This window comes from Pinus tabuliformis, chromosome 5_1 (assembly GCF_031772625.1).
Source record: "Pinus tabuliformis cultivar Carrire ecotype Pingquan chromosome 5_1, CPIR1, whole genome shotgun sequence".
NCBI lineage: Eukaryota > Viridiplantae > Streptophyta > Pinopsida > Pinales > Pinaceae > Pinus > Pinus tabuliformis.
In genome coordinates this window covers 156,376,710-156,400,769 of record NC_142305.1, presented here as the reverse complement: position 1 = coordinate 156,400,769, position 24,060 = coordinate 156,376,710, and the positions used below count along the sequence as shown (strand labels likewise).

The following is a 24,060-nucleotide window of genomic DNA, read 5'->3' as shown; positions in this document are numbered from 1 at the left end:
TCCATACATACAATTTCAGGGATCTGATTTTCGTAAGTTTCTCCATGAATCAAAGACTCTGGAAATGAATGAGCTGAAAAATAGTTTGATTAGTTGTCCTCAATTGTATCTTGATCACATAAAATCTGAACATCTTCAGAAGAAGGAACATGAATCTCTACATCAAGATGTTGATCTATTTCATTTTTAGCTAAGGGAGAAGCTATTGTTTGTTGGTAGTTTCCCTGAGTATCATGGAAGCTAGGCTTTACTAGCTCTTCCTGATGAGAAGAAATTTTGATCAGGGCTTCTCTAATCTCATCATCTATCAGGTCTTCATCATTAATATCAATTCTCTAGTGTTGAAACAGACTTTCAAAATTTCCACATAAATTTTCAACCAACACTATAAATGGGTAACTTTCCTTATAATTCTTACAAAAAACTACATGGAAATCTTTCAAGGAATATATGCTAGCATATGGTAAACCTTCATACCATGATCTTGCCAATCCTTATAAGGTTGCCATAAACATCTTCATCAAGCAATCTTCATGCAATTCAATACCAAGTCTATGTATATGCATATGAAACTTAACTAAATGAAATGCACCATCATCTCGTTCTTGATCTTTGAATCTTGGCATGTATGTTTGCCAATATATACAAGGAATAGGATTTGGAAAGCCAAGAATATGAGCATGATTCATAGGAGCATACCTTGATATTTGTAAGCGTCCATGGAATCCATTTTAAAAACAGTGGAGTCACCAGGAAACTCTTTATGCTATGGATTCTTCGGACAGTGGAGTCGCCATGAAAGTTTCAAGCTCTATATTCTTCTGAAATTGGAGTCATCGGGTGAATGATACACATCTTGGTTATATCTTATCCCTTTTCACCATCAATGATTAGATCTGTATCTTTGTCATTCTTTCCTAGGGAAGATTCAACCTTTGTTCCCAAGCAATGATGCCAAGATGTTATCACTCAAGAGATTTTCTTCGTTGTGAAAGAAAACTACTAAGGTAACCTTTTCAACTGAACTTTTAGGTTAGAGGCTAGCCCTTCCAACCCATAGAGGGCTCTCTCTTACAGCTCAATCACCTAGTGTCACCTCAGCAACTGAATATGTACTTCATGCAATGGCTAGATCTTTAGTTGACTGGTGTTGAAAAAGTGTTTGGTTGGGAATGAGAGAGACAATCCATTGGGAAATGGAATCAAATAAATCTGAAAATCAATCTATAAGGTGTTAATATGCTGGTGATAGTCACTTAACATACAGGAGCAAGGTAGTTGATGGTTTCTTAAATAAAGATATCGTTGAGTATGGTGGTAGAAAAGAGAAAACAACCCATCAAAACAGAGCATCTAACAAGGATGAATTATGTTTAAACTTTAGAGAGAATGGTGATACTTGAATGTCAATTAAAAAAGAGCATGGAACATGAATTCTATCTTATATATCTTCATTCAAATACACAAAAGAAAAACATTTGATGAGAACAGAGAAAGAAAAACAAGTACTTAGAACACTGACTGGAAAACATGAACACAAGAATTCTTGGTTCAACTGCTAAATTATTCTGATCATGGCCACTTAGATTAAAAAAGAAAAGTTTAAGTTACATACACAATAGTTTCCACTTCTCAAAATCCTGACCCTGATCTATTATAGTTCCTCTAATTTATACAAAAATTACACAAGTTTTGAGATCCACAATTTCTGGAAAGTTTTTAATACAAAATACTAAAAATATATACATATCCTACCAAGATCCAAAAGAAATGGATCTAAAAACCTCCTCACCCATCTTTAGTTTGTTGTCAAGTCGAATTTATGAGGTGGATCTCCAACTGAAAGTTGATTCAGCGTTTTTCTAAAAATAAAAAATAAAAATCGCAAATTTTTGAAAAATAAGCTCCAAATATTCCTTCGTGTCGCCTAAAATGTGATAGATGTGTAAAAACTGAAAGAGGTTTTTGCAAACTGGTCCATTCTCGCAGAAAACCTCTTTTGGTTTTCAAGAATTCATTTCCAACTATTCTGAAACTCTGCTTGAACATGGTGGCTAAAAGAGAGAAAAACAAAGTGTTGTTGTAGGCGTCAAAAAATTATTTCGTAGTGCACCTATAGGCACTGAAAAATGATTTCGTAGCACCTATATAAAACGAAAATTACAATGCCTTTGGTCATGAAACTTGGTTTCATTTTTATTTAATATTTGAAATGACCATTGAAGAACACAAAACCTCAAGGGTATCTCTCTTATCCAAAAAATTTAATATGCCTTATAGCTCAAATTACTTCAAAAATGTGTAACATGACTTTCTCTTCAATTTTCAAAGTCATGGAACCAAATAAAGATAGAGTCAACTCCTATAAAGAATTTTGAATTTTCTGTAAATGTAAGCAAGGTGCTAACAGTGACGATGGTGGCTTATCATGACAAAGGGTGGCACAACTAGTTTATAGTCTACCTTTTAGCTCATCGAATGCCTGTGTATGTTGGGCTAATATGCAATGTATCTATAATCTTCTATACCCCCTCCAACTTTTATGGCACTTTCACATGCATTCCCTTTATTTAGAGCTTTGGTTAGCTAGGAGAATTGGGTCATCAACCCAATTCAGGACACGTAGTAGCAATGCCCCTACTCTCAAGCTTAGTTATGGGAGTCTTAGTTAGAAGATAGAAAGCTTCAAGCTCCAAGTTCAATTAAGTGGTTTTTTCAGTGTTTTCTAACTTTTTAATTGCAAGTTCCCTTATTCCTATCTTCTGCATGTTGTTTTATTTTAGCAATTTTGGGGTTTTATTTCCTTCTGTAGGCCTTTTTATAGTGATTGGGCCATTTTTCCGATCTGTTACCTAACCCACTCTCCTCAGCATGGCCATTTGTTCGACACTCAATCCTTCCTGTCTATTGGTGATTGTTTTGGGTTTTCTCAAATTTCTTGGAGATTCCTCTCTAGTTTCTTTTCCCCATATTGGGTCAATCTATTAAATAGGACCTCCCTTATCTCCATTGGGTGCTCTTCCCTAGGTGCCAACTTTTATTTTTCTCACTATGTTTCTGCTTCTAGTATCTTCTTCTCCCACTCTCCCATCTTCATGGCTCGACGACATATTTCTACAAGATCTAGAGGTGGCAGAAAAGGAAAAGTTGTTCCTCTTGTCGACCTTGATTCTCAACTTCCCTCATCTACTCATCTTCATGAACAACTTGTAGTATGTCATTCCATGGCCGAATTTATGGAAATTATCCCTGAGGAGGTTTGCAGAACTCTCTCTAAGGTAGATGATGAAGTTCGTCAAACTCGTAGATATATCAAGAATCATCAAGTCAATAGAGACACCAAGAATTGGATCTATGAGATCGGAAATTCCACTCAGGCTTGTCAATCTTCTTATATGCGAACAATCAGTGTATTGGCACGTCAAAACTCTCATGTGAAGTGTCTTCACAAATCGTGTGGACACTCAACAAGAAATGGATAAAATGGACAAGTTGGGTAAAAAGGCTTATGTGTTGGCCAAGAAATTAGCAAACCTTATCTTCACCTCCTTTGATGATGACAATGAAACTCTTCCACCAATTTAGATGGAATCTCCTATAAATCATGGCACTATTATATCTATGGTTGTAAATTTTTGACATACAATTTTCTTTAATTTTACTTATAATTTAAATGACAAACTTATAACATATACGATATGCAAGGTTAAGATTTTGAACATATACTATTGATGTGGTTTCCGGTGGTTTCCCAAGCATTAGACTAATATCTCATGAAGATTTGCTAAATATATCTTTTTAAAAATAATATAAAATACTTAATATATATAAACACTCATTTTTACTTATAATATATATAAATAATATTTTTAATAAACTAAAAAATACATCTTTAACCGTTATATTATAATAATTTATTAAATAAATAAATAAATAAAATTATTAAATAAATTGATGTCAGATATGCATATTGAAGACAGCTAAATTAGTAATTATCATGTTATAAATTAATACATATTAAATGAGAAATTCAAAATTCAAATATCCGACCTATGAAGCTTGAAAAACTAAAAAAAAAAACTCAAAATAAAATAAGCGAAATATAATCTGTACATACCATTATAACCTTTTAAAATGCAGGGAGAAGCTTTGTCCAATGTAATATTTAGAATCTTTGCACGAGCCGCAAGCAGACCATAGTTCAAATAGCTGTAATTTTATACCAGAGTAAGTATCTTATGAAGCGTATTATTATAATATATAAACAATTTTTAGAATAATTTTAAAATGTAATCTTATTTCGGATCTTATTAAAGAGGTTTTCAAAGAGGATAAAAAATATGTATTTACGTTTTTTTTGTTCCTTTCTATTATTATTCTCCACACTAATGTGTTTTGGTGTGTTTGTTAGGATTGTTTAAAAAAAACAACAGCACCCTCACTTATTCCCTCACTTATTCTTTAAAACAGGATAAACAATTATATATAGGTATATTTTAAATATAATATATTTTAATTTACACTTTTTTTTATTTAAAAAAAAAAAAAATCAACCTACTTTATATTATAAACTTTATTTTTATATTTTTCGATATTTTATTATATAAAAGGTTATGAATTAGAAACTCCATCATTAATAAATCATTTATATCTTTGAAATACTACTAATCAAATTTAGGTTAAAATATACTAAAATGTTATGAATTAGAAACTCCATCATTAATAAATATTTAGGTTAAAATATAATAAAATGTTATGAATTAGAAACTCCATCATTAATAAATCATTTATATCTTTGAAATACTACTAATCAAATTTAGGTTAAAGTATAATAAAATGTTATGAATTAGAAACTCCATCATTAATAAATAATTTATATCTTTGAAATACTACTAATCAAATTTAGGTTAAATACTTTGAAATTTATAGCTCAAACCAGTTTATAGTTTATATTGTATGTGGTGTTTTAATTTTTCTTTTTTAATATTATCAGGATTAAATGATTATTATTTGAAGCAAAATTTTCATTTTCATTTTTATGGTATACATTTAATATAAAATCCTCTAATGGGTAAATCATGTTATTAATTAAAATTGGTCACTTTATATAAAGTTAAGTGATCACTTATTTGCATAGTTTTTTATTATCTAATTATTATTTAATTATTAATGTACCTTTGAAATAACAATGTTTTATTAACAAAGTTTTTTTTTTCATTAACAAATTTTGGTTTTATTTTAGATAACAAAATTCTTTCGCTCAATCATAAACATAATGATGATTACACTTAATCATGGAAAAGGAACAATGAATCCTAACTTGGGGCTCTCTGCCTCTCTCTCTCTCTCTCAAATGTTTTTGTGCATATGTATGCATTCATGATTTTCAAGCTATGAGAAGGATGAATATGATCATGCTACTTTTATAGCTCCCATTCAACCGCTACCAAGAAATTCATCTCAAAGTCATCTTTCTCCCATACAAGTAAGATACGAAGATGAGAGATAGAGTCCCTTGATTTTTAGTAAGTTTATACTGCCATAATCATGACTTACGAAAGTCTCTCTTTCTCTGGTTCACCACCTTCCCTTCCTTGAGTCCCCTTGGTCACTTAAAGGGTTGAATTACAGTGTCCTATATGAGAAGGTCTAAAGTGTGTAGCATGGAAAAACATGAGCAAATGGAATAATTGAATGACCAAATTCAATCCATGAGAATTCTCAATGTCCACCCCTAAACAAATCCCTTCAAATTTCCATGTAGAGAGGGATCAGAAAAAATGGAGGTTAAACTTCCTATTAGGATGAATTCTCTTACACTTCTTAGGACTTGTACTCAACCCCCCTGCTCTCATAATTGTTTGTGGACTTTCTCACCAACCACCACGTACACTCAATGATTTGTGGTTAGGATTTTTAATAAGGCACATGGTGAAAAGATGAGAATTAGGGGACTTAGATAACTTATGAAACTTAGGATTATTTTTCCTCCACTTTCCTCTTCCCCTTTATTTTACTCATAGTCCCTCTCATGCTCTCAATGCTAAACTTAAGGCTTGAACATTTATATTAATTTTGAAACTAATATTTGCATGCTAGAGAATACCATGGGAAACCTACCTCAAGGAATATAGAAAGCATATTCATCAAAGATACATATCTAGGAATTCACTTGTTAAAATTGGCTTTGAGCTCCACATTAAGAATTCATACAATGTATTTACATAATTTACACATGGGTCATCTTATATAACTTGATTCCCACCATTATATCCAATTATTTGATACTCAATCAAAAACATTCAAATGAGTCAAAACTAGGATAATACACTCGCAATATTGACATACTAGCCTACACTAGAATGACCCTTGAATTACTCCTATCCACTTGCTTACATCTCTCCTTCCTTGCAACTTGCTATTGTTCCCATCTCATCGATAGAAATTACAAGGGGGGAGAGGAATGTAGCATTAGAGATTCGTATTTCGGTACTCACATAGACTTACCCACTAAAAGGTACTTTGTGTGGTCCAGTCATGTGTTGTATTCATATGTGACTTGCCAAATGATATCACAATACCTCTCAACTATGGTTGTAATGTGATGGATTGGATTCATAGAGTATCTCACCCTAACCTACACATGGGACCTCATAATTGGGATCTCTAGAAATTGGGTAGGTTACCTAGGTCCATGTTCTCCTTTCATATCCAATCCATGGTTGTCACCAATTTGATTCATTGTCATCCTTTAGGGTGCCCATTTGGGACATTCCTTAAACTTATGGTCCATTTAAGAGTGCACTCTTCAACTTGGGCACATGATCACTTAAGGTGCATTCATTTGGGTTCATAGCTCCCAAACCCATTTGGGACTTACTATTTACAAAGTCAACTTGGGTCCAACACCAAAACCTCCATGACCTTTTTTTATTAGTTGTATCATGGATATCTTAGGACACCATGATTATAAATCTGCAAGTCACATAATAGAAGGTCATTTTCGTCTCAAAACTATAGTACATGTTAGCCCTCTTGTCAACAACGGTACATAATTTTTTCTAGCGCAACATTCACCGGCATTGTAAGCCTAAGGTTACAAAACTGTGTGAGGCCTTGTGTTATGTAACCATATCACAAAAATAGAAGAAAAGATAGATCAATGACTTGATAATAAGACTCTTCGAGGGGGCAACCTCATTTTACATCACATGAATGAACAATTTTGGATGATTTAAATAACAAGACCTACTTGGTCTATATGGGAGTCTAAAGGGTCAAAATATAATTATGGGCTACATGAAAATAATAATGTAAGGGTACACAATAATAATAGTGGGCTTCTATGGGCCACATCAATAACAATAGTGGTTCTCTATGGAGCACGATAATAATAAGATGGGGGCTACAATAGTATTATAGGGACCTAACATGCCCCTGTCCTTCAGAAAAGTGTTGTCCTCAATGCTTGAGTAATTCTGGATGATTTTTTATAAAATATTCATCCTCTCATGTAGAATCTTCAGCGGGTAAGTTCTTCCACTTAATGAAATACTCTAAAATTGATAGATTTCGTAGTTTTCGGATTTTTGTTTTCATTATTGCTTCAGGCTTCAATATGATTTTTCCTTCCTCATCAAGTTGTGGCAATATAGTTTGAACTGGAAGCTTGTCACCTATAACCTTCTTCAAACAGGAAACATGGAAAACTGAGTGTATTCGTGAAGATGCAGGTAGCTCAAATTTGTATGCCATAGTACCAGTATTTTGCAATACCTTATAAGCGCCATAATATTTGGGTGATAATTTATTATCCTTCTTAGCTTTCTTGAGTGACATTTGTTTGTATGGTTGTAGCCGTAAAAATATCCGATTGGCCATGTCAAAAAAAAATTCGTTGTGATGTTAATCTTCTTGTTGCTTCATTCAATTTTGTGCTAGAGTCAGATTATCCTTTAAAATTTGGAGAACTTATTGTTGATGCTCAATATGATCTTCCAGTGCTTGAACCTTAGAATTATCCCTTAGATATGATGTTATTGATGGTGGATGATATCCATAAAGCACCATAAATGGGGTCATTTTTGTTGTGGTATGGAAGGAAGTGTTATACCACCATTCTACCAAAGATAACCACTTGACCTATTGTGTTTGTTTATTGAGTATAAATAAATGAATATTTCCTTCCAAACATTTGTTCACTATCTCAATTTTCCCATCAGATTGAGGATGATAAGACAAGCTATGAGCCAATTGAGTACCAAAACAAGAAAATAATTTTGTCCAAAAATTTCTAGTGAAAATGGGATCTCTGTCACTTACAATAATCTTTGGGCTTCCATGTAACTTTTGAACTGTTTCCAAAAATGCAGTAGAAATTGTATTGGATTTGAAAGGATAAGATAGTGCACAAAAGTGTGCATACTTGGTAAGTTTATCAAATACTACCATGATGACACTCTTTCCTTCAAACTTGGGTAGACAAGTGATAAAATCCATTGAGACGTCCTCCCAATGCTGACTTGGAATGGTTAATGGTCGTAAAAGACCATGTTATGCACTAGACTTGCGAGAATAACAAAATGCCAGAAATACGAAACAAGATTTCCATAAGCATAGAAATATCACATGAATTGAGACAAGTTGCAAAGATATTTTATTATTCAAAAGAAGAATACAATGTTCACTTGCCTCTTCAAGGGGGAAACCTCCAACAAAGCAGAGCTCAATTACAATAAAACTCCATTCTTCTTCCCTTGCTATCTAAGACTATTTATAGCTTTATGACATCCAAAACCCTAACTACTAGTGGTCCCTTGCACAACACGGGTTAACTACTTTATTTATTAGCTATGACCCATTTATAATTAATTGTGGTCCATTTTCTATAATGCAGGTCAACCACTTACAATTATTATTAATGCAGATAATCACTTACAGGTTTTATTCACTCAACTAACTAACTATGACTCTGACAAGGCCTCTTGGGCTTATTACATGAATAAAGGGGTTAGGGTTGGACCCTAACATACCCTCCCCGATCAAAATAAGCCTTGTCCTAAAGGATGAAGCTGCAAAAATTGTTGAACAATAGTGGATGTTTCCCATGTCACATCTTCTGGAGAGGTGTCTTTCAACTTGATGAGGACTTCTTTGACCGTACAGACGCAGAGATATCTTTCGCGAGTATCGAGGACCTGTTCGAGTCGGATCCAAAGTGAACATTCCTTATCCAATTCTGGCAAACTTGTTTAAACTTTGCAATTGATCCCCGCAACTTTCTTGAGGATGGATACATGGAAGACTGGGTGGATTTTTGAAATAGTCAAAGGGCTAGTTTGTAAGCAATTGTTCCATAACGTGAAGTACATGACAAGGCCCATAGAATTTTGGTGCTAGTTTATGGCAACCCTTTTCTTTGAGAGAGGTTTTCTTATAAGGTTGGAGTCGCAGGAACACTTGGTCACCTACTTGAAATGACCTCTTTGAACAGTGTTGGTCATCCTGTTGCTTCATTTGATTCTGAGCTTGATGTAGATTATCTTTGAGATGAGCAATCACATGGTACGGTTTTGCAAGAGCTAATCAACTGCCTATACCTTGGGAGATTCGTTGATATAAGAAGCTGGTAAGGTGGGAATTTGTCATACACTGCCTCATATGGTGTCATCTTGGTCACTTCATGATATTTAGTATTATACCAGCATTTAGCTAAAGCCAACCAATGTACCAGTGAAGCACCGCAAATAGGTCTCCAAACATTTTTTGACTGCTTCCGTTTGACCATTGGTTTGGGGATGTTAGTTGTACTCAGTTGGAGTTGCATTCCCTATAGCTTGAAAAGTTCTCGCCAAAAATTGTTGGTGAAAGTGGGATCTCGATTGAACAAAATGGAAATCAACATGCCATGTAGTTTGAATATTTGGTTCATGAAAACCTGAGCCACCAATGATGGGGTAAAAGGGTGTGGTAGAGCACAAAAATGAGAATATTTGGAAAGTTTGTCAACAGCCATCATGATCAAAAATTTGTTGCCTAACTTTGGGAGACTTGTAATGAAATCCATGGAAACATTCGTCTAGACGGAAGTAGGGAGTGGCAAGGTTTGTAAGGTTCTCTGTAGCTTGACCGTTTCCCCTTTGTTGTGTTCGCATACTTTGCATTCAACTACAAAAGTAGGAATGCCATACTTCATGTCGGTCCAAAAGAAAGAGCAGTGTGCTCATGCATAAGTCTTCTGAAAGCTTGAATGTCCAGTAACTGGAGAGGAGTGCAGCTCTTCCAAGATGTGGGGTTTGAGGGTCGAGGTAGAGGCTAGCACTACCTGATCCTTACAGCAAAGAATCTCATCCTTCCAAGAGTAATCCTATGATGAAATAGGATCTCCGCGTAATCTATTAATGAGCTAAAATAGAGAGGGGTGGGAGAACCAGTCATGACGGTTTGCTTCAATCCAATGTGGTATGGGTAGAGAGAGGGATAACAAGGTGCCATATTCCTCAAATTGGAGTGATAAGGTATCGACCACTACATTTCCATGCCCATTCTTATAAATTATCTAATAATCATATTCCAGCATTTTTGTGAGCCATTTATTTTGTTGTGGCAACAATAAATGTTGCTCTAGGAAATATTTTAGGCCATGATGGTCAGTATGGATTTGGAAACAATGCCCCAATAAGTATGGTCGCCAAGTGTCTACTGCATGTAAGATGGTCATCATTTCTTTAACGTATGTAGATTGACCCAGATGTTTTCCATTGAGTTGTTGACTGTGAAAGCCAATGGTCTACCTTCTTGCATTAATATTGCACCATGCTCGTACCTGAAGCATCACATTCAATAAAAAAAGGTTATGTGAAGTTTGGTAAGGCCAACACTGGAGTGGAGCACATGGCATGTTTGAGAGCCAAGAATTCTTGCTAAGTTGCGTCAGTCCAAAGAAATGATTTTTTTCTTGAGAAGATCAGTAAGGGGTTTGGTAGTGTGTCCATAATTGCTGACAAATTTGTGATAATAGCCCGTGAGACCCAAGAATTCCCTCAAACTCTTCAAGGTTTTTGGTTGGGGCCAATATTGCGTTACCTGAATCATTTTTGGATCAACCCTCACTCCCTCACAACCCAAAATGTGTCCCAAATAGTCTACTTCTTCCATGCCAAAGGAACACTTAGATAATTTGACAAATAATTTGTGACCTTGGAGCAGTTGCAATACCCGGTCAACATGTTGAAGGTGTGTGTCCTATGTTATGTTGTAGATGAGAATGTCATAAAAAAATGACCAAGATGAATTTTCTAAGATATGGTTTAAGAAGGTGGTTCATGAGGCTCTAAAAAGTTGATGGGGCATTACAAAGATCAAATGGCATGACTAGGAATTCATAATGGCCTTCATGAGTTCATAATCTTGTCTTGGGAATGTAAACTTCTTCATCTGTATTTGGTGATAGCCCGAGCAGAGATCTACCTTGGTAAAAAAATTAGTACCATGCAGTTCATCAAGCAGATCATCAACTACTGGAATAGGAAATTTTTCCTTGATAGTGAGCTTGTTAAGGGCCCTAAAGTCGGAACACATGCGCCATTCATCATCTTTCTTTAAAACCATGACCACTAGAGATGAATAAGGGTTGGTGTTGGGACAAATAACACTGACTTTGACGAGTTCATTGATGATTTTTTCAAATTCATTATTTTGTGCAAAAGGATATTGATAAGGGCATACATTTGGCGGTTGGGTACTCGGGAGAAAACGAATGTTATGATCATGTTCACCCTAGAGGGTGGGAGCTCATTAGGTTTGTCAAAGACATGCTGTTGGCGATCAAATACCAAATGCATATTAGGACGAATGTTAGGAGGAGTGGATTTAATAGCATGGATGGCATTAAATTGTGCTACTATCTCATGATGGCTCTTTTTTAAAATCTTCTCCATTCAATGTGAGTTGATGATAGTAGGAGCACCTGCCTAGAGTCCCCATAGTGTATGAGTGTGGTCGTTCTGCTTAAATCTCATATATAACTCCTGGAAGTCCATTGTGATAGGGCCTAGTGTGCAGAGCCATTTAGCACCAAGGACAATGTCACAACCGCCCATTTCAATGGAAAACATGTGGGTTTTGAGGTGATAATCCCCCATTTGAAGCTTAATATTTTCACAGTGTCCTTCACATTTCATGGTCCCCCCATCAGCGATAAGGACTTGGAAATTAGATATTGCCCTGACAAAACAATGAATGACTTCTACTACTCTCTTATGGACAAAGTTATGTGTGTTGCCACTATCAATCAACACCACTATTGGTTGATGTTTAAGAAAACCTCAGATTTTGAGAGTCTGGGAAGAAGAAATGCTAGCCAGGGCATGGAGTGAGATAACTGGCTCATCTAGCGTAGCGGTAGTATCAGTGTCAGGGGTTTTATGGGTTCACCCTCTTTCTCCTTAGGTACTTCAGTTGATGCATTTACATCGGCAAAGTTATTTTTGGTAGCTCTGATTTGGAATAATTATGATTCCTTGCATTTATGTCCCGGGGAGTATTTTTCATCATAGTAGTAACAGAGTCCTTGTTTCCTCCTTTCAACCATTTTTGTTGGCGACACGTTTTGAACCTTAAGAGTTTGGATGGGGCCCATAGTCAAGGTGGGATGTGCCTATGCTATGAAATTCGGATGAATGGATTGGGCATTTAAAGCGACTTCTACCTCTAAGGCCGCGTTGCGTGCTTCCAACCAAGTAGTTGGGTGATGCATTCTGACATGGGCTTGGATGGATTTGTTTAGGCCACTGATGAAACATTCCAAGTAAAAGGCATCTCCTAGTCTTTCAGTCAGGATGGGTAATCATTCAAAGGCTGCAATGTAGTTTCATATTGTACCCGTGTTCCTGGGCTTAGTGAGACGACTTAGAAAGTGAGATTCTTGATCAAAGCAGTCACAAATGGATTCTGAGAACATGTTCCAAGTTGGCCTCCCTGGATAGCATTTATGATGCCACTACCACCACTGACATCGCTCTTGGTCCAAGTAAAGAGCTCCCATGTGTAGAATAGCGTCATCATCCCAAATATTATTAAGGTGGAAATATTGTTCCAGTTGTGCCACCCATATTGTTAGGTTAGAGCCATAAAATATTTACATGTCCAGCTTGGGTGTTCGGTGGCTCAAATATTTGTGACCACCATGGAAATGAATGTGATGGTTGGATTCTCCTTCTACATGTGTTTCAACATTGTGTTCTTCCCTCATGGGTTCACGAGACGTCCAATACTTGTGTCATTATGTCACTAAGGGATGTCTAGAAGTTATTGAATTTTTTCTCGAGTGCTTTGACTTTCTCCTCAACCTTATCCACAACCATAACCTGAGACCTAGTACCGCATACACTAGCCCCGATCAAATTTTGAGATTACTTAAGATTAGTATGGTTGGAAAGAGGGAAATCTCAGGAATATAGTGATGTGGGTCACTTGAAGTCGTGTTGGAAAAATTTGGGACCGCATGAAAACTGGGGGCTTACATGTGAATGGTACCACTATGATCATCTCATTGTCATGAATATTATGTGCTAGGTCTCTTGTAAGTGTCTTTTGATGGCCCCAGACTTTTTTTGCTCTCAGTTGATCAATATTTTTACTCCCAATGAATCAATATGATGGTGGTCGAAGTCCAAAATTCTTGATATTGTCAAATATCCTGCAAAAATCAGGGCTAGGCAGCAACAGAAGAAACCCCAAAGCATTGGCACTACAAAATGTTCTATGACAATCTGATCTAGACTATAGCAATAAAAACCCTCCCTGCACAATGGGTCTGATTAGTTTTGTGAAAACCCCAATTGTTGAATCTGATTTGCTTATCTTGGATAGAACCCTAGTTGTTAGATTTGATCTGGACATCATCCGGTCGAACCCAAACTATTGGATGTGATAAGGACGCAAAGGTAGGGGGAAATATTCAGATAGTTGAGGGAACTATGGTCACAAAGGAGTGTCAAGTGCTAGAGATCATGATATACGCAGGTGTCCAATAGTAGCACTCGGCCCAATCTTTCAGAGTGCTAACTAAGGAGGATCGATCATACCCTTAGTCGTACTACCCGACTACCCTATTGTACGTGCATGTAATATCCACGAGTGTTGTTCTCTGTGTAGTGTAGCAGCAATATTACAAACGACTTATCTAAGGTTATGTTTTTTGTTACCCTAAGGGGGGCTTCCGATATATTCAAAGGTACATGGAAGTGCAGTCTGTGCGCGGTTCTGTCTAATGTGCTACTACTCAAAGGGGTACCCATAAGGGTTACAAGGGAGTCCAACAAGCATTACCACCTCTTATCATTCTTGCATGCATGCCTCCCCAAATTCACAGGTTTATGTGCTCTATTGGGATAGGGTCCCTAAGGTTATTTTTGGGGTTAGTTAACACAAATTTTGTATAATTTTTTGTAAAAGATGTAAAGTCTCCATGAAATGTGGGTGCGGAGCACGCAGATAGATAAAAGTAAAAGGGGCCTTAGCCCCTTATTTGGATAGATAGCTAAGTCGATTTTGAGACTCACCCATGGTATGCAGACCATGGTATTGTATTGAAAATTCTATATATTCGAGTCATAGCGAGTCTTAGAGGTATCTTAATGGGAGAGAAGTAAGCTAAGTCAAGATAGGAATTGTTTTGGGTGAGTGCTAAGGCAAGAAGGCTCTACTCCCTGTACTTAGGCGAGAAGGGGAAGGATCTTGTGGCTGAGTGCGCAGGAGGCCTTGGTAAGTCTGCAACTGAGTGCGCAAACCCCTGTAGTTGAGTGCGCAGGGTAGAAGAGTATGTAATATGAACATTGAAGATCAATAAAGATTGATTTTGAAGAATTATTATGCATTTCTGTCGAATCTGTTTATGTTATATTTTGTCGCTTAATGATATGGTTTTATGAAATAATGAATGAATGTTGCGCGAAATCACTGAATCTATCTTAATGATGCATGATATGAGTAGTTATCTACTTTCATGAAGTTAAAATATATTTCTATTATGTTTTCTGATGAATTGGATAGATCTGTGCGAACTCAGATCTAGGGTTGTTTATTGATGCATGAAAGTAGATAAATCATCTGTTTAAGGTCAACAAAGATTGATCATAGACCTTTCAGGAGATCTGGAAGCCATTTTAACTTAGTTATAGTGAATAGCTCAAGAACGTACCGATCTGCATGAAGGCAGATCTGAACTGTCAGAGCCTAAGAACCGTTTATCACATGTCCTTGGATGCGGAAACCTAGTTCTAGCATCCCCCAATACTGCTTTGGGTGAGACTGCAACCTACGCTATGTAGGTTGTTGCCGAAAGGGATGGCACTTAGGGTTTTGTTGGTTGGTGTGAATAACTCTAAACCTAGGTCAAGCCCCTTAAGCCAACAACTGGTTATGTTTCTGGGACCAGGATCTATCTAACAGATCTGCGCTAAATGGTTTCCTATGAAGAAAGAGATTGATAAGTGGATTGATCGAAAAATCGTGTGTGTTCGCGGCTCAAGAGAACAGGAACCCTAAATTATCCAAGGAGTAGTGGTTGCAAAGATTTTTGTACATGGAAGAGACCAGCGCATTCTTTTGTTTCTTCCCTGAAGAACTATACCAAGGGTTGTCTAAATTCGTCGATAGTCAAGGGATGTGGAGGCTCGAAGGTCCTATAGTGTGGACACTGTAATTGGTGTGACGATTGGAAGCATCTGAAAGTAATATCGTGTGGGTTGTGGATCACTGGGTTGATCGCACATTGGGCAGTTTTGTGACATATTTCGCAATCAATATGAATATCAATTATAGCGAAGCGGAGCGAAGGATCTTTAAAGGACCGTGAGGTAAGTATTTGAAATCACTGAAGACTTGGATTAAAATGTTGTTATGTGAAAAGAGGGTTATGCAGTTACCTTGTTATTTGGGGCTACGCAAAGTGGGAGATTCTTTCGAAGAAATGGAGGATCTAGCCCAAAATATAGTTCGCTCATTGAACCCCCTTCAAGCGACGACGAAGGGATGGTGTTGACTACGCCACCAAGTGCAGTTCAATTAATAATGCAGGGTATTCTAAGGATACCTCATCCATCCACTCCGCCTCCACCTCCACCTCATACACCTACACCTATGCCTTCAACCACTCCACCTCCATTTCCACCATTCAACATGGCGAACGCAATGAAGATGTTGATCTTTAAAGGAACAGGAAGCAAGATCTAGAACAGTTTTGGTTTGTCGCAGATGTTGTTTGGACAGAACAGCAGATTACAAACAATAATATTAAGAAAGCGCAAATGGTTACAACCTTACAAGACCGCATGTTAACATGGTGTATCAAGTATTGCACTGACTAGCCCAACACATCATTGGCAGATACCCAGCTAGCTTTGAACAAGGAGTTCAGCAAGCCTAAGTCAGGGGCATAGTCAATAATTTAATTTAAATAAATCTGACCTAAGGTCGATGAGACACCTTGGGATTTTGATTAGAGGTTGAAATTCTTGATCGGGCATGCTAATATGAAAATCTCAGATACCCAGCATTGCGACTGGTTTATAGCATCACTCTTGCCACACTTAAGAATACCTCTATCACAACAGAAAATAGAACACAAGCAGAAGCCTTGGAAATCGCAATGAGGTTGGATGCATCGCCTATTTAGGATATGAACCTTGGAGTGTAACAGATTCATTTGCAGTTGGAAAGCCTACACTTGGAGTTGCAGAGCTTGAAGAAAGGAATGGAAGCTCAGCCTGAGGTGCGCACTGAGATCTGGTGTCTGAAATGTAAGAGTCATGAACATAATAAGGACCATTTCCCGGCCTTTTAGAATTATATTATGGGGGGGGGCTTGTACCCCTAAAGCCGGAGAATAATGTTGGGATGAGTGCGGTAATTGCGCTGTGGTGTGCTATTTGTCAAGTTACAGGACAACATGATACAGATAACTGCCATCTATTGCAAAAGTTTGTACAGACCCCTCAGCAGTTATTTTGAAATTTCTATAAGTCTGTAGGACACGACGAGCACCATTGTAGGAGTTATGAGCTAATGATGGATAGAACCCCTACCTACAGAATGCAGGCAGAGAACCGGCCTCAGGATCAGGGCACAGGAGCAGTGCGCGGAGGATTCCAAGGATGAGGACGAGGAAGAGGTGTTGCACCAGGGCGAGGGCATGGGAAGATAATATTCTATAACTGTGGCGAAGCAGGGCACTTCGCGCGAGATTGTACGAACCCCATGAATCACTCATGTCAGTGTTGTCGACAGTTTTATCATGTCATATAGGAATGCCCAGCCCTTATGGAAAAAATGCAAGAAAAGAAGGCATAGCCCCAACAACCTACACAGAACATTCAGATGAAGAGGCCTGAGCCCCGCAAAGAGGATCATAACATAAACATTATGTTGAGAAGTGGTATAACGACTGGTGTAGATAAAGGTAAGCAGCCTGAGGAAGACGAATGGGTACGCAAGGCTACTGAGAAGGAAGTCGACTTTGATTTGAATCGCGCTAAAGAAAATTTCTTGGAAGCAAAGAAGAACTTCATTGAGGCCTCCACCTCAGGAAGTCAGGAGAAAATGTTGGAGACTAATGCGTCGCAAGAAGTAGATCCTTCAATACTAGCTACATTTTGAAGACTTGTATGAAGTTATTTTGCGACCAAAAAGAAGTCGAAGGCTTGCAAGACTTAATAGACAAATTTGCCACTAAGGAAAAGACCCCTACTAAACAACACACCATAAGAAAGATTGATAAGCATAAGGCACGAATGAAGCGTGAGATGAGGCTAACCATGAAGATAGGTGAATATGAAATGGACCAAGTAATCTTGGATCTGGGGTCTGATGCGAATGTCTTGTATAATCAAACATGGGAGAGGATGGGGAGACATGCACTGCAGTGGTCTCCTATTCAGTTGTGCATGGAAAATCAGTGGAAGATTATCCCAATGGGGTGCTTATGTGGTGTAATAGTGGACATTGAGGGTGCAAGTGCGTTGGCTGACTTCGAGGTCATTGAGATAGTGGATGACAGTAACCCATACCCCGCGCTACTAGGAATTGACTGGACTATTTCTTTGAAGGGAGTAATCAACTTGAAGAAGCGAAAGATGTCATTTGAGAAGAAGTCACTCAGGGTCGTAGTGCCATTATACCTTGCAGAAGGAACGTGTTACACTGAACCTATGCACGACTATGTCGAAAGTGACGATGATCTCAATCAGATATACAAAATAACAGTGTGAGATGAGGATTGGACCAATCCTACAGTAGATGGACGAATCACATGGGACAAGGATAGCTCCTACGCCTCAGATTCAGATGAAGAGCTTGAAAACTGGAAGAATAGGCTGCATGAAGTATCTACACTCCGCTGCAACATGATGAGCAAGTTGCTAAAGTTTGTTTTGACTAAGGTAAGAAACTTTCCACATTATGGTGGGTTGACTGAGGTGGAACTATTTTTAGATGAATTTCAAAGGGAAGTACCGGAAAAACATTGATTCCAAGCATTAGAATTGGTGCTGCGTGCTATGCCTGACCGTTGGTGGGGTATGCACAAAGAAAACTTTGTAGGATGGTGAAAATACAAAAAAATGATGAAGTTAAGGTTTGGGTATGCTAATACTAAAATGATAGAAAAATACAGTGAGAAGGATGATCCACACGATCATTTGGCCCAATGGACTAAGGCCTAGGAACAAAACCACAACAAGAATGGGTGCATATACTCTGTCATACGATAGATACGATCCCATTGAACTAGTATTTGGAGACAGAGCTTCGCCATGGGACTGTTGAATGGGACTTTTTAAGGGAGAGTTTTCTATTAACCTTGAGCTTTGAGGATGGGTTTGATAGTATTGATGAAGCACTACAAGAAATAAAAACAGTGATATTCAACGTCGAAGGAACTGGTAGAATGGACTCAGCCAGATTGGAGTACACAGTTGCGTCACGCGTTGGAATGCTATAATGTGACTGTTGAAGAAGAGGAAAATCCGCAGAATATTACCATTCCTAAAACTGAAGGACAGCGCGACATCAAAGGACCGAAGTAGCGAACCCAAATATATCAGAGCCTCTAAAAACTCGACAGGTAAACATTGGGTCTGAATAAGAACCCAAGTTCGCAAAGAAAGGAGATTATTAGGATGAAGATATGGTTGATAAGGTAGCTGAGCTATTGCGCAAGTACCAGGACTTATTTCCCACGAAGTTTTCAGATTTGAAAGGGATGTCTGAGATTTAGGTGTTATGAAGATTGCATTGAAACCGGATGTGAAGCCTATTAAGCAGCAAGCTTATCGATTGAATCCAAAGTATAAGGAAAAGGTGTGCCTAGAACTGGATAAGATGCTAGAAGCTAGCATTATTGAACTTGTAGAATAATCTGATTGGGTAAGCCCAATGGTAGTCCAAGAAAATAAACAGAAGCGAGAAATCCGCATATGTATAGATCTAAGGAAGCTGAATGACGCCTATGTGCATGACCCATTTCCGACACCATTTACTGACGAAGTATTAGAGAATGTTGGCGAACAAGAAGTGTATTTGTTCACTGATGGATTTTCGGGTTATCATCAAATAAAGATCACGCCAGAGGATCGAAGCAAAACAACCTTCGCGACCGAGTGGGGTTACTTCCAATATACAATTATGCCATTTGGATTGAAGAACGTGCATGCAATCTTTTCCCGAGTAGTGATTGCAGTGTTCAAATAATTTATTCATAAGTTCTTGGAAGTATATTTAGATGACTAAACCGTGTTCGAGTTGGTAAAGCGACATGTTGCGAATCTGTGCCTCATGTTGGATACATGTCAAAGATATTAGATCGCGCTGAACTTAAAGAAATGTATATTCTGTGTGCCTTTTGGGATTTTGCTTGGCCATGTTGTGTGTAAGTAGGGATTGACAGTGGACCCTGCAAAGATCGTCATAATTGTGAACTTGGAACCTCCTAGGAACGTGAAACAACTGCACATGAAATTGGGACACAGTGGGTACTATAGGAAATTTATCAAGGCGTATTCCCAGATAACCGCACCAATGGAGAAATTTTTAAAGAAGGATGCGATGTTTTTCTAGGATGAAGATTGTCAACGCAGCTTGGATGTCTTGAAGGAGAAGATGGTGACAGTGCATATCTTGGTGTTTCCAGACTGGAAAAAGGAGTTTCATGTGCATGTTGATGCCTCATGTATTGCGCTAGGAGCAGTATTAACACAGGCAGGAGAGGGAGAGATTGATCATCCGATATTTTTCACGAGCATAAAGTTATCCAAAGCTGAGAAGAATTACTCCACTACAAAGCATGACGGGTTGGCAATGGTCTACGCGTCGCTGAAATTCAGACATTATTTGTTAGGAAGACAGTTCAAAATGTATACGAATCACTCTGCACTGAAATACCTAGTTAATAAGCCTATGTTGGGGGGGAAGATCTGTCGATGGTTACTATTATTCCGGAGTATGACTTTGAGGTGATTATGAAGCCTAGAAGGCTAAATGCAGTCCCAGACCATCTATCAAGGATTGAAAAATGGGAGGAACCAAGAAGCCTGGAGGAAGGATTGCTCGACGCGTAGCGCTTTGTAGTACGCATCACGTGTGATCATTTTGCCGATATTATTCATTTCTTAACGACTAGAACAACCCCAAAAGGTTATTCCACTCAACAAAAGAAGGAGTTAGTAATACGCGCTGCATATTTTTCGGTAATTGCGGGTCATTTGTATAAGATGGGATCGGATGAGATACTGCGAAGGTATGTTCAGGAGTTTGAGCACGCTAGTACCCTAGGTGAAGCCCATGGAGGAGTGGAAGGAGGTCACTATGTAGGGAAAGCGACCGCGCAGAAGATCTTGCACGCTGGGTTATGGTGGCCAACATTACACAAGGATTCTAAGGCATACTGCAAGGCGTGCAATGCTTGCGAAAGGACAGGGAAGCCTTCGCGAAGGGATGAATTGTCTTTAAATCCCCAAGTTTCATTGCAGGTATTTGAGAAATGGGCCATTGACTTTATAGGCCCCATACAACCAACAAAAAAGAAGACGGGTGTGCGGTATATCATTACTACAACTGAGTATTTAACCAGGTGGGCAGAAGCGCAACCAGTGAAGGATTTTACAACAGCCACTACTGCGAAGTTTCTCTTCAAGTATGTCTTAACAAGGTTTGGGTGTCCTAAGATTTTGATGAGTGATAGGGGTACGCATTTCCTAAATGAAATGATCAGCGCGATGTTGGAAGAATTTCAGGTATATCATCAGAAGAGCACGCCCTATCACCCACAGGCGAATGGAATGGTGGAATCTTTTAATAAGATCTTGGAGCATGCATTGACAAAGGTATGCAACACGCAGAGGAATGACTGGGACATGTGCATACTTGTTGTGTTATGGGCTTATAGGACGACCTGTAAGAAGTTGATAGGACAAATGTTGTTCAGGTTGGTCTATGGAATTGAAGCAGTCATGCCGATGGAGTATATTGTGCCTAGTTTACGGATTGTAGCATTGACAAAGATGGCGGACCGCGAGACCTTGGAGGAATGGCTCGCGCAGATCATGGAGTTAGAAGAAGATCGCTTCCTTGCAGGATTTCACCAGCAAGTACAAAAGGAACGCGAGAAAGAATGGCATGATCAGCATATTAAGTTGCGCACATTCAAGATAGATGATTTGGTGTTATTATATGATAGAAATTTCATGAAGTTTCCCAAAAAATTTCAAATGCATTGATTGGGACCATATGTTATTAGGGAGATCACATATGGTGGTGCAGTTCAGCTCACGAAGCTAAATGGGGAACCATTCCCTGGAAAAGTGAACGGAAGTAGATTGAAGTTATACACAGGGGATCCTGCCCCTGCGCGATGACTATATGGAAGCAGGATAGTCTCAGTAATCCAGGCAGTTGCAAGGGATTGTGGGACCATAAACGGTACACTACCTGACTAAGGGAAAAACATGGAAGAGAGGCTGTGTGATGGATGACAGGGGTGCGACAGGTGAAGCTGCGTTGCATGAGTTGTGCCATGGAGGAGGATGTCGCGCAGGTGGGTCCAAAAGTAACCGTTGAGGTTACTATTCATGATTTGATGGCCAAAAATTAGTTAAGAGGAGTGGGTAGGTGCTATTTATGAAAAAAATATTTGGGGATATGTGGCCAAAGATGTAGTTATTTATCAGAATTTGGGGGGAATGGTCGGATTTGAATTCAAAAATCCCTATAAATCTCGCATGTTGGACCACCAAAGAACACTTTGCATTCTGAGACTTGTCTGGGCGATTTGTTGTCTGAAGTTTATGAGTCGTCAATTCTGGGAGGATTTTGTGGCAAGCCCAGCATTTTTTTCCTTACCTACATGGAACCAAAAGGCCATTCTCCAACAAATCACTGCCACCAACCCCGCCGAAGTCGTGAGTTTTGAAGCTAATGTTTCCGATGTAACGGGCCCTGAGATATCAAGTATGGAAGCTACAACCCCTGTGCCTACCGTGCCGAGGTCATCGAGGCCAAAGTAATCAGCCGCAAAAGCGAAGCAACCAGCCACAAAAGAAAATAAATCAGCCACAAAATAAAAGGAAAAGAAGCCAATTCCAGTCAGAATGTCACCAAGGAAGAATCTGGAAGTGCGGAAGAAGGAGAAAAAAGACAAACAACTAGAGAAAGTGGTGGATTTAGAAGAGGAGGGTGTAAAATAAGTAGATGTCAAAGAGATTGGGCCTATCTCAAGGCTTCCTGAGTATATCCCTCTACGGAAGGGAAGAACCAAAGTAACCAAGGATCCCAATTCCAGGAAATTCACAGTTTCGACACCCCTGTTGCCTGAACAGGTGGAATTTGAAGGTCCTAGGTTAGCGCGCATTCCAGTACTGAAAATGGAGGACTGGGACCTCGTGGACCATGAGAGGTTCCCGCATTTAGCAACCAACAAATATATGACAAAGATATATTATGAAGAAATGAGGGTTACACAGTTGGAGCCCATGAAGTGGGTCCGCAGCGTTGAGCAAGTGGGGCTGCTACACATGCTCTATGTGTCACATTATCATCGCTCAACTATCAACACAGTGTATGTGCGCCAGCAACTTGCGCTGGTGAACGATGGGTATCTGTGGCTTGGGGAGACCATCCTGATTATGGACATGTTGATCCATAGGATAACAAAGTTGCCTTACAAAGGAGAAGACCCTACTAAGGAGTTAGGATGGAAAACCAATGAAAAATACTTGGTGGATAAAATGAAGAAAGAGTATGGCCTTGTTAAAAGGTCACGCGCATACTCTATCCTCTCAATTCAAGCTTAGGAAGTATAGTTCGTTGCCCATATTCTTGCAGGAAAAATCATGAGGAAGTGTCGAACAGATGAAGTTCTAGCACAGGTAGTGTCACTTGCAGCACAGTGTGTGAAGGGCGTCTAATACAATTGGACAAAGTATCTATGCTAGGAGTTCCTCGCGAACTACCGAGAAGCCCAAGAAGAAAGCAAGCCATTTCATTATTCTTGGATTTTATTTTCTATTGTGTCAGTTTCTTTGAGGTTTCCGAAGGACAATCAATTTCCCCCACATAGGGAAGATTTACCCAAGGCAGCGCGATTCGCCTCATTGTGGTCTACAAAGGATCCAACACGAGTCAAGGAGTCAAAGATTTTCTGGATCCTGATGGAGATGGACCTTTGAATGGTGATTAATCAGAGGCCAAGGTTGTCCCCAATCTTGTTCGAACAATTGATGGCCTACGCAAAGTTCAAGGCCGATTTCCACAGTGTGTCAATCATAGTGCGGAAGGACCCAAAGCACACATGGCATTAGTTTCCTTATTTGGTATCCGAGATGGATGTGCAAGAAATTGTGGGGTATTGGCCAATAGAGTGGTGCAAACCCACAACGCTTGATGTGGGAACAAGCTAAGGTGCAGAGAGATCTACTGCACAGAAGCGAAAGGATGCAACTCAGAAGGTCATGCGTGCACTGGCTGAGCAGAAGAAGAAGGAAGTTGCTAAGGCAGCTGCGGAGAAGG

The 24,060-nt window shown here is 38.7% G+C and overlaps 1 protein-coding gene across 1 annotated transcript in view; it reads right to left on the bottom strand.

Moving 5' to 3' along the window:
* LOC149163902 (putative apyrase 2) overlaps window positions 1–24,060 on the bottom strand; it is a 452,574-nt gene that overhangs the window by 129,285 nt on the left and 299,229 nt on the right. The window contains exon 6 of the mRNA XM_089430833.1: window positions 4,118–4,209. Coding sequence (XP_089286959.1) covers window positions 4,118–4,209 — 92 coding nt within the window. The remainder of the gene's footprint in view (window positions 1–4,117; window positions 4,210–24,060) is intronic.